Genomic DNA, 18,556 nt, shown 5'->3' on the forward strand with positions numbered 1-18,556 from the left:
AGCTTTTGCACTATAACCCGAGGCATGGTAACAGCTCCGTACTTGACCTTGTTACTTGAAATAAAAAAGACCATCATCAGTGGACAATCAAACTTCGAGAACCTCCGGGAGGGGAGATGTAAAATGGTTTCTTCTCATCTCACCCGCTGGCTCCTTCTGCTTTTGCTTCTGCTTCCGTCATTTCTTGTGCACGAGAACTGGTTTAAAAAAAAGATATAGGAACAGAAATGCAGGTCAAGATTATGTAGTGTAAATCGGCGACAGTGTCAGGTACTTGTAATCTTGTACCTTAGCTTATCTTATCTCCGGGCTGTTGGCGGAGCGTACGGAGTACAAGTCCTGGTTTTTCTTTTCTCCGCGCCGCGCCGCGCCGTGGAGAGAGCAGGATTCCGGAGGATTATCATCCAATACAACCAATACAATTCACTTTCTTTGGCATGTTTCCTTTTATTATTACTATTATTCTTTCCTGTTGTTATTATTATTATTATTAATATTAATTTCCTCCGCGCAGCAAGCAAGCAGCTGAGCTGCTATTTTCAAATACTTGCCAATGCTGAAGAATCTCGGGGTAATAATAGCTGCGAGGAAGACGACGGCGGCGGCGGCGGCAGCCCTGCGCGGTTTGTTATTTCGTCGCTCTGGTAGTGGTGTTGTCGCGACCATCCCCTGTCGAGGTCTGCTTACGTTTGCTATTGAGACGTCTTGGTAAGATGCTATCGAATCGGTTGGACATAGTTGTCTAGTTTCTATGATACAGTACTAACCGATTGACCTGCTCGAGAATAGTGATGACACTTCGGTAGCGATCGTGGAAGAACATGCCAATGCCCTCCCCTCCTCCTCCTCACGGAAGCCTGCCGCCGCAACAATCCACTTTCTTGAGAACATCACTGCCGACACGAGGCAGTACCGCGGAATCCACCCAATTGAAGCGCTTCAGTCGCATCAGAAGAACCTCGCGAAGCTGGTCGACAAAGCTCTGAAACACCTTCCAACAGAATCGCCGGAAAATGAGACTGCAGCGAACAAAAATCCTAATGCGCGAGGCGTCGGAAGACGTCGTCTGCCGGATTTTGTTGCCGCCACGAGAGGTCCAGGAATGCGGTCGAATCTCTCTGTCGGCCTGGATACGGCCAAGGGGCTTTCTGTGGCATGGCAGATCCCGTTCGTAGGAGTCCATCACATGCAGGCGCATCTGTTAACCCCCCGACTGGTGTCCGCTTTGAAGGCGGAGAAGAGCCCAGAACATGACATGGCAGCGACACCGGCACCGCTGCAGCCCGACTTCCCGTTTCTCTCCATCCTCGTCTCGGGCGGTCATTCGATGCTGGTCAAATCCAAATCGGTCACCGATCACGAGATCTTGGCAACAACGGCGGACATCGCAATGGGCGAAACACTCGACAAGTCGGCGCGGCTGATCCTTCCCGAATCGCTCCTGCAGACTGCAAAGAATACAATGTATGGAAAAATGCTGGAGCAGTTTGCGTTCCCCGATGGCGCTAGGGACTATGCCGATTACCGGCCGCCGATGACCCGTGGTGAGGAGCAGATCAAGCGCGAGAGCCCCTGGGGATGGTCCATCACTACTCCGTTTGCGAATACCCGTCAGCTGCAGTTAAGCTTCTCCTGTGTCTCCAGTACAATAACTCATATCACGTCGAAGAAGGCACAGAATGGACAGGCGATATCCCACGATGAACGAGTAGCTCTTGCGCGGGAGGCGATGCGCGTGTGCTTCGAGCACCTTGCATCCCGGACCATCATCGCACTGGAAGCTGAGAGACAAAAGAGCTCGGGCAAAGAAGAGAAGATCAAAACTCTGGTCGTTAGTGGCGGCGTTGCTGCCAACCAATTCCTGATGACGGTACTTCGCTCGTTCTTGGATATTCGTGGATTCCAGCATGTCGAGATAATCGCGCCACCACCCTACCTGTGCACAGATAATGCCGCTATGATTGGATGGGCTGGGATCGAAATGTTTGAAGCAGGATGGTCCACCGACCTTAGTGCCCGGGCGCTAAGAAAATGGAGTCTCGATCCGCAGTCGGACGACGGCGGGGTCTTGGGACCTGACGGTTGGATAAGGAATAAAAGCGCGAGTGAAAGTACAGCATAAAAAGAGAAAATAAAAAGAAAGGCAAAGAATAGAAAAAAGAAAATGTGTACTGTACATTAGTGATACCCCATAGATAAATCAGATTTGAATAGACGTCGTGACACTCTTATTTCAACATCAAATATAGATAGACACAAGTTTATTAACCAGGAAAAGGAAAAAAAAGTCCCGAAACCGTGCAGGACCAACTCATACATTGAATAATAAAGGGGAAGACTCCATGCAGCCAGATGCTTGGACACAGGAGGAAGTGGAGAGAAAGAGAAAGACGAAAGACGAAAGAAACGAAAACCCAATCCATACTCCCTTGTGTTCCCCCCAAATCCGTTACATCATCTCGTAAATCATAAGACGTACAGCACATATATCATGCATCCCGAAAAAAAAATGTAAAAGACGGACATGGCCATAGTCGTGATGGCAGGAAATATAAAGGAAATAAGGGAAAAAGGAAACCGTGCTCGTATATCATCATCAACATATTCCGTAATTCCAACCATAATGACCATGAATGCGCCCCTAACAAGAAGAATGTACCAGGATGGAAATAGAGACTCTAATATTAAAAAATATTGACAAGTCAAGGTGACTGTTACCACCTTCAATCTTCTGCGACTTCTGCGAGAATGTCTTTCAGACCGATCTTCATCCTGTCCGTCCTACCTTGACTGGCAAGGTCCGAGGACGGATCACTGCGGGAGGTCTCATCAGAAGTAGTACCTTTCTTGGGAGGATCTCCCTTGCAGGAGCGGCTGGCAACGAGTAAAGACCTGAGGCCCTTGTCAAAGCACTGCAGAGATCATCGATTAGCATAATTGTCTTTTTTTGTAGGCTGTAAGCCCCTTTCGTCGGCGCAGGGTTCAGACTTACCACTTTCTCGACATCCTGCCACTTCTCGCCCATGGCATCGGCCAGAGGTTTCCAGGTCTGCTCTCGCAGCTGGCAGTATTCCCTGCTGAGCCTCTCGAGCTTCTCGGGGTCCCAGTCGGGCCCTCGTTTCTTCGCGACAAGCCGCTCGTACCGTTTCCGGCACGCGTTGGGCGTCTTGAGCGGGAAATGCTCCTTCTGAATCTGACTCCACCCATGGCTTCGAGCACGGGCATTCATGAGGATGTTGTCGTCATGAGTAGACCAGGATGTCGAATAATTACTACTAGCTGTCCCAGGAGCACCGAGCGTGGATCGAGTGCGGCGCTGCATATGGACTGTGGTGCTAACAGAGAAAGACAGTTGACCCGGTAGAACAGAAGTCACTCCCAGGCGACGGTTGTGATCAGCACCTGTCGTGCCTTGTGAGTCGGATCCTGTGGTTGATTTGGTCTGCCAGACATGGAGCCCTTTGCTGTTCCCGAGAGATCACGATCTTGGCCTCGAAGGCTCAGAGATTGCGTGCTTCCGTAATATGGACGAGATAGATACCTCATATGGTCATGTAGTTGAGGCAATGGATGAAACGAGGATGTTTTGATACTAGCTTTCCCAAGAGCGACGCGTCTCAACAACACAAACGACAATTGTTGCGCCGAGCCATCGGAAAGAGTCTGATGAAGAAAGAAACAGAAAGGTTCTGGAGGCCCTCGAGAAGACGCTACCCCAATATGCGGTGGGTGTTATGCCGTTCAACTCCTTGCAGGAGGTATCATGACACCATTCGAGCGCGAAGAGGGTTATCAGATTCGATTAAGTTTCGGAAGGACACTGCAAAGGCTTTTATAAAAAAGCAGGTCAGCAGGAGAGAACGGCGAAGAGGGCCAGAGGGCTGTGACACGTTCTTGGACCTTCAGGAAACTCTGGCATCTCCCCACAGCCCACATCCCCCCCCTCCATCGGGACCAGCTGCTCGAAAATTGCGTGCAGGGAAGGCACATCGCGGTCCACCAGGCGTCGGCAGGCGGCCGGCACTCCAGATGGAGCGCGATGCAGGCACACTCGACTGTTGGAGAGCTAGCCGCATGAGGACACAGCGGCTGTCGAAGAAGCTGATGATCCTGAAACGATGGTTTTGAGAGAGCTCATGCCGAAACGGGAAGCAAAGCTGGAACTAAAATGCCACTTGGGCCAATTGCTGGCGCGCGAATCTCCAGGAGAGCCGCGCGAACGTTGGAGGGGGCTGGCCGTCGGTGCAGGCCTCATAGGCCGCGACAGCCACAGATCCACAAGCTGAGGCGCTGAGAGGGCTTGGGGGGCCACACGCATCGTCGATCAAGGGTTGACGAAAGACGATCGAGGGGTCCGTGGGGTCGGCAGGTACAGCGAGCTAAAGTTAGCCGTTTCTATTATTATTCGCGTCCATGCGCAGCTTATCCGCACATCTCCCGAAGCACCAAATCCATCTCCGTGCAATGCCGGCCTGACCTTGGGGTTTTGGTGCCTGAGCGAACGGATTAAGTGTCCCTCAATCGAGGAAGACTACATTGCGCAGCCACACAGCTACATTCGCCGGTAGATAGTAGATCATGCTATCTCACCGACGGAGAAATGCTTTAGTCAACTTCTACGGAGTACTCAGTGTCGACGACGATGCTGCAGCCGATGCTGACACACATTCAGCCCTGGCCCCTGGTCGACATGCAAATATTTTGGCGTTTTTTTCCCCCCCTCTCTTTCCATAGCCCGTGAAAAGCATGTGTTTCCATTGTCGATTACTAATTTCCTGAGGCCAGAGGATGACCTCCAGGTTCCGCGCTGAATTTGGCGTCTGTGGTGGGCCGGAGAGGCGCAGGCCTCTTAGCGCCGTATTCAAAATACTCTAAGACTACGTCTGTCAGTTATTAGACCGCTCTGTAGGCGAGGTCGCCGGAAGGTCTCCAAGACATGCTTCCCGTTGACGTGTCAGAATCCAGAGATTCATGTCGGTAGAGTTTAGTGTGTTTTCCTAAGCAGGAAAAAAGAAAGAAACCCGTTTCTTTGTACTCTATATATAGGCCGCCTACGTGTGTGGCTGCCAAAGAAACCCTAATCCGATTGACGAATGATAGCGGCCATACTGCCGGACGAACCGTCTGCCCCGGATTTTGCGAAGTATTTGCGGATAAATCTACCGGGGACGTAAGCACAGACAGACCCCATCTACAGACATCAACTGAGCAAATGACTAATTACAATCAATAGCAGGCAACAACAGGAAGGGCTGCTTCACTTACTGCATCTACATTTTCTGCAGGTCCAGCCCCGGCATTATCACGTTTGCAGCACCGGTAGATATACTACTACTATACCTGTCATCGTGCAGGTGGGGCGACGTCTTCCCAGAGAGGAAAAAAATAACCTAGGTCTGGCCGCGTGGCCGCCTCTTGTATGTGCTGTAGTTAAAACGATGGTAGGATTGACTTCCCTGCATCCATGGCGCTTAATCACGAGAGATGATTCGCAGAGCCAATGTAATAATATGGCAATCGTTTTTTTAAAAAAAAAAATCATGAGTCGGTGGTCAGCCAAGTTCCGTCCCGAGTTTCAATCGCAGGACCAGCTGGATGCCTGTGCCACCCAACCGGATGGATCCCCCCGGCTCCATACGGACGCTAGTTCCTTAGCCGCGCCATGTGGACCTAAAAATATCTCCATGCTCTCTTGCTTACTCTGCTTCTGTACAGAACCGAACTCTTGACCGAGATTCCGCCTGAGGCGTAGTCCATCCGTCCTCACGGCGTGTACATACTTAGTACATACATACATTTTTTTTGTCCTTCAGGTGGCCAAACTGAGACATGCGCATGGAGTATATCAGCCAGCGGTCACATCACAAAAATATCTACAATACATCCATAGATGACGGTGGCCTGCTCGAATCAGGGCATTGATCAGGCGAAGCAAACTGAACGCCTATATAAATAGACCGCAATTGGTGCATTATTTTTAGAATATGTCTTCACCATACTGTATGGCCATGTCTCAGATTAGGATGGGAGGGAAAAAAAGTGTAGACTGGACTCTTCGGTTCGTATTGCACATGCCGAATACAGTATTAGGTATCTTGAATTTGTTATCTGTAGATTGATTACCTAAGTATGTTAGAGAAGGGTGTTTATACCCCAGTGAGGAACAGCACGGACAGAGGAAAAGGGACGAAAAAATCACAGGTCCTTCGTGAACTTTATCCCAGTCGCAGATCGTCTTTCGGTACCTACCTAGGTAATTGATAAGTGGTTGGTGGAGAAGACCTAATACAATATAACTTTAAGGACCTTCCTGCCTACCTAGTAATACCTGAGATAAGGTTCCTTCTCCACCAGGAATAATAATCAACACTATCCGGGATCAGGCCGCCCAGGTGTGCACGTATCGGAGAATTAATTCTAACCGTCTTAACTTTAAGTTTCTTTGCAAGTAAACTAACTCTAGCACAGTATTTGGGGTTGAATTAGTTACTGTGATTCAGGAACATGATACACGCAACTCAGGGCAAATAAAAAATAGGTAGTTTATCCTACGGAATAAATGTTGATGAGTTCTTTTACAATGATCATATGGACGAAGAGCAGCGGATTTGACGTGGGAATACCATTTCAAAGTCGTGAGTATTGGGTACCATGATATCTAGTGTTGGCGCCAACAATCAAAACGCCGGATCTCACTGGACTATCGTTACGCACGTCCCCCAGTCAGCCTTGTCCCCACAAACTTTGAAGTGTTCTCCGTAAATCATCATTGACTATCTCTCGGCTCTAGCCTGCTAGACCCCAGATCAAGTCATAAACCCCGCAAAGCAGTCGCCACCGATACTCCGTACTCCCGTCCTCATAGTCGGTATCCCGTTATCCGCTAGATTCAGCCACCCGGTATGCTTCCACCCTGCTGCAAGGCTGACACCTGCTTTCGGAGCTCGAGGAAGAAATCCTTCCCATTCGCCATCGTATTCGCTGCAAACCTGTCAAACAACTGTCCGCGATCACTGGAAGGGTAAGGGTTGGCATACGCTTGGACGCCCAAGGCCCGCTAGCCCGAGAATTAGTCGGCTCTTTGGTAGTCGGTTTGTATATCGCCGGCTTGGGCTCTAATAGCATTTTTTTTATCAGTTTACCAGTAATTACATCAATAAGGACAAGCTTAGGTTGGGTGGGCAGCGAACGTACCTGATGGATCTGAGTGTCAAGCCTCCAAGTCAATAGACTGATAACCTAAATCAAACGGAACAAAACAAACAAACCATACCTCTCTTGAGAGCATTCTTAGACTCCGTCGCATTGAAGCCTCTCACAGGAACGTGCTGCTCCTGTGGCGGACCAGCCGGGACCTGCTGCTCACGAGGACCTCCCCAAGCATTGGATGGATTCGAGCTGTGGCCGCCACGAGATCCTCCCTGAGAACCCATCGTTCTGCCCAAAGCAGGATTCCTCTGCGCCGGCTGCCGATTCTGCTCGTATGGCCGGCCGCCGCGCCATCTGCTTATGGAATGTTGCCGTTAGTACCCAAGCATAGAGAACGACCAAAGTTCCGGAGCAAGTGGCACTTGAAACACAGCGAAAAGAGGCAAATGTGCAAATAAAAATGGCAAAACTCACCGGTCGTCGCCAGGTCCGCTCATACTGGAAGCGTGTTCCTCTCAGGCACACGAGCTGGCAGGTGAAAGAGACCTCAGATGCCCCGTGGAGCTCGGCGCGTGCCTTCGGAGCTCCAGCGGCAATCTCAGCTTGGCGGCCCCGGTGAGTTGCCCGCCCCGCGCCATACCCAGACAGGCTAGCGCAATTCACCCCGAGAGCGAGACTCAGCCGGCGATGCGGACGTCGCCTCGTCTCGCGTTCAGCAGGGGCTTGATGCGAATCGGCTGCTCTCTACTGTCAGTTGCGTCTCACTATTCTTCGCTCGTTTGGCAGCATCGAGTCATGTCTGTTTCTACTCATTTTCATCTTTGCTTTGCTGTTCATCGCCTTCTAGCCACCCTCTCCACGTGATCGATATACCCCTGTTAAGGTTGACAGAACATTCTTAAGACGCCGAGGCAGTCAGGAAGGACTGCACGGCGCATTTTCGGATCAGCATACGCAGAGATGGCTCCCTTATCGACGAGACGGACTTCCACCACTCGTTCTATGGCATCACTGAGGAGCTCGCGAAGCAGCGACCCAGATTCAACGGAGGAACCTCCGGCTAAGAGGCGAAAGTACGTTCCGGGAGGCCCTGGAGGAGGTGGCAGATATGTCGAGGTGGAAAAGAAACAACAGGGACCTACTGCGGAATCGAGTCCAGGAGGCCAGAGCTACTCTGCACCCCGTCCACGACGCGAAACCACAATCAACGCCACCCAGCCTCCTCCGATAACACCTCCTTCAACTCGTCCAAGAAGGGACCGGACACAGAGTCGTGGGCGTTATAGCTCTGCCACAGCTGCTGCTCTCGCGCTACAACAAGGTGACGGGTATAAGCCCCGCGAAGAGCGGGGGTGGGAGGAATTTCATCCCGACTTGGATATCGAGGCGAAATTCGCCGTCTTCAGTGCAGAGGAAGTGGACGGAACCGCCAAGCAACCGAATGGTGAGTCATGCAATGGGGCTAATGAGAATCGCGACGGAGACACTGCCGTCCCTGCCACTCCAAATGGCAATGAGGTCCCTCAGACGCCTCCGAAACGTCGACCTGGTCGTCCTCCGCGCCGCCCTGATTCCATGCTGAACGGTATTGGCACTCCCAACGAGCCGAAAGTCGTCCCTCCTCCTGGACCTAACCCCCGTGAGAGGCTCACTTTACCGAAGCCGAATTTCTATCCACGTGACCCTTTTGTCCGTTACGAGCAAAAAGGTGTTGGCCAACAGAACTATGTGGATCGCACCATGGCTAGTGTGGGCTATCAAGAAAGTGACATCTTCATTCGGCACGACCGCCGACTGATTCGCATGTCAGAAGGTGCGGCAGAGGAGGATCTCGATATGAGCCCCCCACCAGCCGACGGCGATACGAATGCCGCCATTGGTGGTGCGGGGGTGGGTCGAGTCGAATACGATATGGATGAGCAGGACGAAAAATGGCTAGAAGACTACAACGCGAAGAGAAGAGAGGACCAGCTGGAGCCAATCAAGCCGGCTGTCTTCGAGATCACCATGACCAAGATCGAGAAAGAGTGGTATGCGCTCGAAAAGCGCATCCCGAAACCCAACCCAAGACCTCCCCAGACGCAACGGCCTCGTTCTAGTTCCGCAGCTGCGGTGAATGGTGAGGCAATCGGCTCGGGGGAGGAGCAAGATAGCAAATGTGCAGTCTGCGACGACGGAGACTGTGAAAACTCCAATGCAATCGTTTTCTGTGACGGGTGTGATCTCGCGGTGCATCAAGAGTGCTATGGGGTACCGTATATCCCTGAAGGACAGTGGTTATGTCGAAAGTGCCAGCTTATCGGAAGGGGATCGCCAAATTGCATCTTCTGCCCGAACACGGAAGGGGCCTTCAAACAGACAAATACCTCGAAGTGGTCCCATCTTCTCTGTGCGATTTGGATTCCAGAAGTTGGCATTGGTAATCAGTCTCTGATGGAGCCTGTAACCGATGTGGAAAAGGTGCCCAAGAGTCGATGGAAGCTTCAGTGTTACATCTGCAAGCAGCGAATGGGCGCCTCTATCCAATGCAGCAACAAAAACTGCTTTGTTGCATTTCATGTCACGTGTGCAAGAAGGTCCCAGTTATACCTGAAGATGAAAACCGGCCATGGAAGTCCTGCCATCATGGATTCCCATTTATTGAAAGCGTTCTGCCACAAACATGTCCCTCCAGACTGGCGGAAGGAGCACGGCACCGATGAAGCTTACGCAGAAGCTGTCGAATATTACAAGAATACGATGCAAGGGAAGCGATGGGGGGACAGTCAGGCCGCTGCACTGTCGTTGGGGCCAGATCCGCAGGATGGCGCAGAAGCGGGCGATGAACATAGCCAGCAGGGACCCAACCTTCACCTGACTTTCAACGCTGGCGGTAATAACAAGCGGAAGCGGACGACAGCGCCGAAGACGGTCTGGAAATTGCCGTCAGGAGCGCCCGTGATCCCACAAAGCATACTGAATTCGGTTATCGCCTCCCTTCAGCGATTCACCGTCCGCCAGAGGAAACAGTATGCTGAAGATGCTTGTAAATATTGGACCCTGAAGCGAGAGGCTCGCAGAGGGGCTGCCTTGCTGAAACGGCTCCAGTTACAGTTGGAGACATTCTCTTCAATGGAAATGACGAGGAGGAATTTCGCTGCTATGGGACCGATTGGCCGTTCACGACTCCAGCGACGGATCGACTTTGCCGAGCGACTCACCTACGACGTCGACAAGGTCCGCATTCTCTGCGACGAGGTCAAGAAACGTGAGAGGGAAAAATTGAAAGATGCGGAATTACTTCGAACCATCGTGGATACTGTCTATTTTCCTATTCCCCCCTTGCTCTGGCCCATTTTCGAAAAAGTCCAGGCGTAAGTCTTCTGTTCTGGTTCCGTCTGTTGTTGAGACCCCCAACTGACTAGGGCGATTAGTCTTGATCCGAAAGGAGTGTTCCGGCCGCGTCTCCAGTTTGTGCGACAAAGATTGGAACGCCGATATTACACGTCTGTATCAACTTTCTCGGCCGACTTGGCTCATATCTTCACAACGGAAATTGGGGTGCAGCCAGCTGGCGATACGGCTGAGTTGCAGATGCAGATCAGTGGCCGGGCCCCCGAGCTCAGTCTGGAGCAGCGAGAAAAGAGGAAACTCGCTAAACGGATCATCAAGGCAATTCAGCCCGCGCTTGAAGATGCCATTCGGAAAGAGAGCGAGCTCAACGGCAGGCCATTCGAAAAGGAACTCAAAGAGCTGGATCTTATCCTGGAGAGCGGGGTTCTGTCGCGGAGGGCTTCGATGGCCGAAGGCGCAGCCGACCAGGAAGTTGGTGATCAAGATGGATCTCCTACTGGTGCAGATGAGGACAGTGGAGCTCAGAATGCGGAAATCGCCAAATCGGAGCCAAAGGATGAACTTGTGGCCCAGCCCGCCGTCGAGAAGACCGACGATACAGAGATGCCTGACGCGGGCGAAGCGGGAGAAATCCCTGTTGCGAAGCCTAACAGCGATATTAAACCTGTAGCTGCCGCTGCCGAGTCGTCGACTTCTGACGATGCAAATACCAAACCTGTGCCTGAGGAATCGAACTCCACTGCCACCAAGAAGGACAACCACAGTGTCAGTTCGGATCCTCCTGGCCAACCGAAGGAAGCTGCGCCGGCCCCGCTGACCCCTCCATTGAGCTACCAGGACGACCAGAATCTGCCACTCGCGCAGGGTGGCATCCAATGGTATATGCAACCTTTCGATCCTATTGGGACCACCATCCACGAGGAACGATGGACGGGTCGCGATGTGATGAGGGGCATGAGCGAGGAGCTCAGTGAGCTCGATGAAGATGAGCTCAAGGGCTTGGTGGACCAAGAGATGGAGGAAGGGTTGGAGAATCCGCAGAACGAGACAACATCTGCGGTTGCTGATAGCGCAGCAAATGAGCCTCAGGCCGAGAAAGCGCACCGGACACGCAGACGCTGGCGAGGGTTCAAGTAATTCCCTTTTTGCCCCCGCCGTTACAGACATTAGAGACCACCATAAGACCCCTTTCTAGCCAGGTTGGAGATGCTTTTTCGGGAACAGGGTGTTGGAACAGGCGTCGAGTGTAACCACGTTTGCCATCGCAGTGTCTGTTTACTAGGCGTATCATGGATCGAGATACCAATGATAATGATGATCTGTAGACTGTCTGTTATCTTGTAGTGCCGAATATCCACTTTTTTTCCTCTTAGATCGCATGCAGAACTGCCCGTATTGCGCAGGTCAGAGGATCTGAGATCTGGTCGGAGCCTGTGGCCTGCCGTGGGACGCTGTCGAAGCGATCGCGTTGAGCCAATGGCCCGGGCAGCAGCTGGTGAAGGACCGGTCTTGGCGCCACCTTGCATCAATCACTGAGCCAGCAGAGCCGCTCCGGTCAGGATCGCCCCAGTGAGGCGGCGCCTGCAGTCTGCAGCCAAACCTCCAGCCCTGACCTGGACAAAAAAGCCTGCCTGTGGCCCTGTCTTACCTGCGTAAGCTCTCTTTCACTCCTGTCTCCCTCCTCCACCTGCTTTCCCCCAGCAGAAAGCCCTGTCGTCTTGTCTGATTAGTTTGGGCTTGGTTCGCAGAGTCGGCTCCATTCTTCACCGCGTTAGGGCCACCAAACCACCCCTTCACCCTTGTTTGGTGCCACAGGCCCCCGTTCTTGTTCATCTGCCTAACACGCTTTCAAATAATAATCTTTCTCTCTCTCTCCGCCTCGACTCTCACGCTCCATCGCTCAGGCCAACTCCAGCCCAGCACGCCCACCATGGAGTACGAAAACGAGAATGGGCGCTATGACGGTAGGTCTTACTCATGTTGGTAACAGCTGTGTTGGCTAAGCCTCGTGTCCTTGATAGACGACCGCCGTTATGAACGCGACCGCAGTGCGTCTCCCCGTGGAGATTCGCGCGCAGAACGCACCCGCAGCCTCTCACCGAACGGCCGTGCTGACGACAGGTAATGATGCCCTTTTTGCCCAGGCGAGATGACCCCTCATGTGAAGAGCTAGCGAGCTAACTAGTAGCATGGTTCAGAGCTCCACCCAGTGACAGCCGCCCCAAGGACGACGATGATGGAGCCGTCAACACTGGATCGAACCTGTTCGTGACCGGCATCCATCCTCGCCTGACTGAGGCGGACCTTTCGCGTTTGTTCGAGAAATATGGCGACGTGGAGAGCTGCTCGATCATGGTCGACCCGCACACTAAGGAGTCTCGCGGATTTGGGTTCGTGAAGATGACGACTCCCGAGCAGGCTGATGCCGCCAAGGAGGGTCTGCAGGGCGAGGTCATCGAGGGACGCACGCTGAGCATCGAAAAGGCTCGTCGCAGCCGTCCCCGAACCCCTACTCCAGGCAAATATTTCGGTCCTCCAAAACGTGGTGAGCATCCTTGCTGTCCCCGGCGACGAAATTCTGACGCGGATGATACTAGGCTACCGTGGACCCCCGCGTGGCCATGATCGCTATGATGACCGACGTGGCTACGGCGGTTCCCGTCGCTACGATGATTATCGCTATGGCCGCTACGATTCTTACGATCGCCGGAGTGACTACGGACGGGGCTATGGTCGCGACTATGGCCGTGACTATTATAGCCGTCGCGACTACCGCGATGACTATAGCTACCGTGGCGTCGACCGCTATTCGGGTCGTGAGGATCGGTACGGCCGTGGAGATGACCGTCGTGACGAGCGAGACGATCGCCGCAGCTATTACGACCGTGATGCAAACCCTCCGAGTTACGACCAGGCTCGCGATTCCCGCGATGCGTATGCTTCTCGCTCCTACGAGGGCCGCGGTGATGAGAGATACGGCGGAAGGTAGGTGAGATCCTTGGATCTCGAATTACTGTCAACTATGCCAGTTCGCCAGTAGTTCGGAGTCTAGACCGGTGGGAATTTCTTCGCAACTGGTCATCCATTCCCTTTTCCTCGTCCTCCATTTCGATTCCTCTCTTGTATTTCTCGGTATGTTCTTGAGATTTCCGTGCTGGTTCAGAGCGCAACGGGTTACGGCAGCACGTGCTATGTTTCTTCCGCTTTCTTCTCTTTGTTTCTTTGTTTCTGTTCTTCCTTTGCGAGCGCGGGGACAAAAAAAAAGGAAAATCGGCTATGCCACGTCTACATGTGTTTTTTTCGGCAGAATCGGAAAGACCGCCAGTCTCACGATCGACATGGGCCAACTGTACACAATCTCTGTCGTCGCTTTTCGATCCGCGGATGGTGTTTCTTTTTTCTTTTTTGCTTCTTCGCTCAAGGTTGCGGCATATTTGGCGGCGGAAAAAAAAAAGGCAACTTTTTACTTTTACTGCGTTGTAATATCTCCGGTGGTCATCATATGGTCAGCACTGTTACGTTGCAACCTTCCGGAAGTGATCCTAGTCACTAGTCAGCTATTTCGCCGTATTCTCGTCTATCCAGCTTCACGTAACGACTCGATCAGTTTCGGCTCAGCAGAGACACACAAAATCCGTTTTCCCCTTCAAACAAAAAACTTAATACTTCAGAGAACTGATACGCCATCGCCCTGCGCCATGGAGTTCGGTCTATTCCGCTTGATTCGCTTGTAGTACCGCCGATATCTTTACCGTGCATGAGCCATAGATGATGATCTTGTGACGAATCCGCGGAATCTTGTAATTGCTCGCACTTGCAAATTACTACCTATCCGTCCGGAGCTTTGATTCTTTGTTGTACTCGATTTAATAATCCGGACGGACGGTTTGTATATGCTACATTCTGAATGCGCGGGTTGAGTTCCAGCACGGTAAGTCCTTGATCCTAAAATAGACTGACAAAGCAGCTCAAGAATGTTTATATGCGAGTGAGCTCTTTGATTGACTGCTCGCCCGTCCTGCGCAACTCAATCAATCAATCCATCTCTCTACACCGGCAATATGGCTATTCACGAATGTTCTTCGACACAGTTGTGCCCTGCGCATATCCATCCGCAAGTGTTGGCAGATGACCGAAAATCTCGTTTCTTTCTCAAAGACCAACGCCACCACGACTATTGTCAGAGCAGGCAAGCAAATGCGGATGCAGACAACTCTCTTCTTTCGCATCATTTGAACTATGCAAAGCATCTGTAAGTGTTCCACCAGTTCCTGTTCATATGTCTGTCCGAAAGAGAAGAAAAAGAAACAGAAAAAAAAATAGAAAAGAAATAAAAAAAAAGAAAAGAAAAGACAAAAAAAGAAGAAGGAGAAGAAGAAGAAGAATAGAAGAGAAAGAAATAAAAATAAATAATAAAAATATGCATATTTCTTCCAAACACCATCTCCTTTCAACGATGGCAATCGATGAAGTCAGTAGACAGTAGACACTAGACATAAATAAAACAAACCTTCGAGACAGGGCTTCGTCCTTCTCTACAGTACAGCCTTGTTTGTTACCTAGGAGCATATTATCTAGTTGTAGCTGTAAACACAACGATCTAACTGCTTTCAATCAATATAATACAAACAGACAGGGCTTCTCTTCTTCAAGAATTTCTTCTTGAGCGAGTAAGCCGATTAATGAACAGAAATAGAGACCGAAAACCCGTGATGTATTATTTTTTTCCCCTCCCAATAAATAACATCATCATTAGCATCGTTATTAGGCATTTATCTTCTTCTTTGTATGCATGCGTTTTTCCCTTCCCTTTCCTTTTCCTTCGTAGTGATACAACAGACACACACCAGGTATCTACTCCAATATTAATCGGACACTTTGGTGCTGGTGCTGGTACTGGTCGCGCCACTTTCGACCTCGTTGCTCTTCTGGATGAGGAATTCGCCCAGGACGCGGAGGGGGTTGGGAGGTCTGTATGTAATATACGAGTTAGAACTTGCGACTAAAAAACTGTCGTGGGAGATGGGATGGGATTCCACATACTGGTCTCTCGTCACAGCCTTCATGCCTTCTAGGAGATAAGGCACGATCTTCTCGTTCATGTAGACTCGCGCCGGAGCGCCTCCTGCTCGGACCTGCGATTGAAAATGCGACTGCGACGAGGATGGAGGCGGATTCGTCGCGCTGCCCATCACGGTTGTGTTTGTTGCAGAATCCGTTGTCCCGCTGGGAGTCGTGCCATTGTTGTTGTGTTGTTGGTGCTTGTCGTCAGAGTTGTTGCCGCCCGGAGTCGTGCTTGAGCTCATCACGTAGGAAGAAGAGGAAGAGGAGGTCGCGAGGACAGAGGATGAGGAGGGTTCTTGCGGAGGTGGCGGTCCTGACGCGGAGGGGTTCGAGTTGTAGCGCGAATCTGCAAGTCGAGGCGAAGCGGATGGTGGCTGTTGCTGCTGTTGCTGCTGTTGCAATTAATTAGTGGAGTTTTGCAAACGCTTCACGTTAGAAGCAAGTACTTTATTTATTAAAGAAAAAAAGGCCTTAAGCTAACGCGAATGGATATGATTGAGCAGAAAGAAAGGGTGGCAAGAAAATAAATAGAATTCGACTGTTCAGTATGTCTAGAAGATAACGGACAAACGATAGGTGCTTTTTAATTAACGGATGGATTGATATCAGCGCAACAACTATGCATTGAACAGAGAAGGAGGGGTATGAATGGAATGCTTCTTGCGTACAGTAATATCGGCGATGACGACTTGGCGAGCCTGAGAGCTGCTGGCCTGCGGAGCTTCTTGCGGGAGCTCTCCATCTCCACCGCCGCGGCGCGAGTGGGGATCGTCGCAGGCGATTGGATGCGCGGACATATTCTTGAAAGGCAGAACTTGTCGAGGCAAATCAAAGCTTGTCCACTTTTCTGAGATGAGGATGATTGAGTCTAATCTCCCATAATGGGATTCTTAATTAATGATGGGGGCTCATGTGCAATCCCAGCTGCCTGGGTGGGAGTTCAGCCTTACTGTATGGTATATGCTTATGTAACAATCTAGTCATCTGCCTTAGGTCCTTTACGGTAAGATACCCTAGTAAAATTACCAGTTACTATTAGTGATATATCACCACCCCAATCCCACGCCCTCTGTGAGAGGTTCGATTTGACGTAAAAGCTGGTTCTGCAGTGTCGCAGAACAATTGGAATCTCTTTTCATCATGGACTGGGATACCCTGTGTTTCAATGCCGCGACCTTTGTCGCTGGAGTATTTGTGCTTGATTACGGTGCCGACAAATTCATTGATCATACAGTCATCGTGGGCCGGTGTTTAGGCATCTCCCAAACACTAATTGCATTGTTGACAGCTGGTGCGGAATATGAAGAGGTATGTCGATGATCTCCAATTGAACCTTGACGTCTCCTGACCGCGTGGCAGCTCGCGGTGGTAATTGCTGCCGTGCTTCAGCACCGAGCTCCCCTTGCTCTGGGCAATGTGATAGGATCGACCATCTCCAACATCCTCGGTGCTTTCTCCCTAGGCCTCCTGTTTCACTCTGGCCGTATTGATTATGACCAGAGCGCAAAGTTCTATACTGCTTTGCTCTTTCTCGTCACTACGGCTTTCGTTGGCCTTGCATACTTCGGGCTACTGAACAGACTAGTCGGTGGCGTGCTAGTGGCTGTCTTCGTGCTCTATATAGTCTCAATAGCTTATGCCATCTATAGAGGAGTCGCTACGCCTCCAGAGGTGTCGGATTCCGACAGCGATGACGACTCCAGTAGTGATGAAGAGGGACCATCAAGAGGAGCCGGCGATTCTGAACAAGGACCACTCGCCGCATCAGAGACTTCTCCCCTTCTGACAGACAGAGGGACCACTCTTCCGACTGCTGTTGACCGCGAGAAACGCGCTCCTCGCTTCCTCATCTATCATATCTGTCAACTCGTCATCGGACTGCTATCGCTCTCGATTTCCGGCTATATTCTATCTCACAGCGCAGCTGCAATCGCCGACGCTCTTCATCTCTCGGGGACAGTCATCGGTCTTACAGTGGTGTCCTTTGCCACCACCTTGCCGGAAAAACTGGTCGCAGTTCTGGGCGGCTCTCGTGGGCACAGTGGGATTGTGCTAGCCAGCACGGCAGGAAGCAACATCTTCCTCCTCACGCTGTGTGTTGGCATTATTTCTCTTTCTGGAATACCGGAGAATCACACCGACAGTCTTGTACTGTTTGAACTGGCTATTACCTGGCTGTCATCTGCAATGCTCTGCTTGGTCGTCTTCCTAGGTCTGGGCCGTGTGGCTGGGATCGCAATGATAGCAGTGTATGTGGTGTTTTTGGCTCTTGAATTCACTGTATATAGAAGATAAATACTGTACTGTATATTAATACATACTGCTTTTTCATCTATTTGGAAAGGCAATATCCTAGCGCTCGTCTGCAGTGTTGTCCAGCTCCCATCCTTCTATATGGTTATAACTTATAGGAAGTGGTATCATTGGCAGACGGCCAAGACCTCAGCCTGTCAGCCTTCGCATTTTTCACGCAGAACAGCTGATCTTGTGAGAGCTGAATTGGGTACCAGGGACATGTCTGGTGCGATTTTTGGGATACAAAGTGATGACAATGCCAGCCTATTTGGGATTTTAATCATCACTAGTTCTTGACTGAAAACTTCGGGGCCACCTCATTCCCTTGTCAACATACTCTTCTGTTACTGATTGGAAGAAGAAATATAATTCATGAATGTCTGTATAACGTAATCAATCACCGAGCGAAACAGATCACCGAGCGAAACACCCACCAACGCCATTATTATTAGATATCTAATTATCTCACCACACCACCCCTAAATTGAAGCTATTTACATGTAAAATAATTGCCTATTTACTAGGGCAGCTGACCCTAGTATGACCTTGAATATTGCAGTTGCTGCACCGCGGTGGTGCACGTCTTCTAGGCTGCATATCAGCTTGGTCAGCTACCTCTGCCTGCAATTCTGCAGCTTACTGAGCAAGCTGCTGGCCTTCTTCAGCAGTTAAAATCCCCCCGGTAGCAATATAGGATCTAGCTGTCTCTTGCTTG

General features: G+C 50.9%; 6 protein-coding genes across 6 annotated transcripts; 4 read left to right on the top strand and 2 right to left on the bottom strand.

Annotated features, from left to right (window-relative positions):
• Positions 1-553: 553 nt before the first annotated feature.
• Positions 554-2,122, top strand: T310_0984 (Glycoprotease family protein; the record flags this gene model as incomplete). The annotated part of the gene is made up of 2 exons (XM_013476161.1): positions 554-708; positions 790-2,122. 2 exons carry the CDS (start codon positions 554-556, stop codon positions 2,120-2,122), a joined length of 1,488 nt encoding a protein of 495 aa, XP_013331615.1.
• Positions 2,123-2,723: 601 nt separating this feature from the next.
• Positions 2,724-3,322, bottom strand: T310_0985 (uncharacterized protein; the record flags this gene model as incomplete). The annotated part of the gene is made up of 2 exons (XM_013476162.1): positions 2,724-2,912; positions 2,993-3,322. 2 exons carry the CDS (start codon positions 3,320-3,322, stop codon positions 2,724-2,726), a joined length of 519 nt encoding a protein of 172 aa, XP_013331616.1.
• Positions 3,323-8,109: 4,787 nt separating this feature from the next.
• T310_0986 (PHD finger domain protein) lies at positions 8,110-11,619 on the top strand (the record flags this gene model as incomplete). The annotated part of the gene is made up of 2 exons (XM_013476163.1): positions 8,110-10,502; positions 10,563-11,619. 2 exons carry the CDS (start codon positions 8,110-8,112, stop codon positions 11,617-11,619), a joined length of 3,450 nt encoding a protein of 1,149 aa, XP_013331617.1.
• Positions 11,620-12,412: 793 nt separating this feature from the next.
• On the top strand, positions 12,413-13,471 carry T310_0987 (Transformer-SR ribonucleoprotein; the record flags this gene model as incomplete). Its single annotated transcript, XM_013476164.1, has 4 exons — positions 12,413-12,446; positions 12,504-12,603; positions 12,681-13,027; positions 13,080-13,471. The coding sequence occupies 4 exons, from the start codon at positions 12,413-12,415 to the stop codon at positions 13,469-13,471; spliced, it is 873 nt and encodes a 290-aa protein (XP_013331618.1).
• A 1,876-nt stretch (positions 13,472-15,347) lies between these two features.
• T310_0988 (uncharacterized protein) lies at positions 15,348-16,343 on the bottom strand (the record flags this gene model as incomplete). The annotated part of the gene is made up of 2 exons (XM_013476165.1): positions 15,348-15,935; positions 16,215-16,343. The coding sequence occupies 2 exons, from the start codon at positions 16,341-16,343 to the stop codon at positions 15,348-15,350; spliced, it is 717 nt and encodes a 238-aa protein (XP_013331619.1).
• Positions 16,344-16,686: 343 nt separating this feature from the next.
• Positions 16,687-18,138, top strand: T310_0989 (Uncharacterized protein; the record flags this gene model as incomplete). Its single annotated transcript, XM_013476166.1, has 3 exons — positions 16,687-16,854; positions 16,906-17,795; positions 17,958-18,138. 3 exons carry the CDS (start codon positions 16,687-16,689, stop codon positions 18,136-18,138), a joined length of 1,239 nt encoding a protein of 412 aa, XP_013331620.1.
• Between the last annotated feature and the right edge of the window lie 418 nt (positions 18,139-18,556).

This window comes from Rasamsonia emersonii, assembly GCF_000968595.1.
Source record: "Rasamsonia emersonii CBS 393.64 chromosome Unknown ctg1118621759969, whole genome shotgun sequence".
In the NCBI taxonomy this organism is placed as follows: domain Eukaryota; kingdom Fungi; phylum Ascomycota; class Eurotiomycetes; order Eurotiales; family Trichocomaceae; genus Rasamsonia; species Rasamsonia emersonii.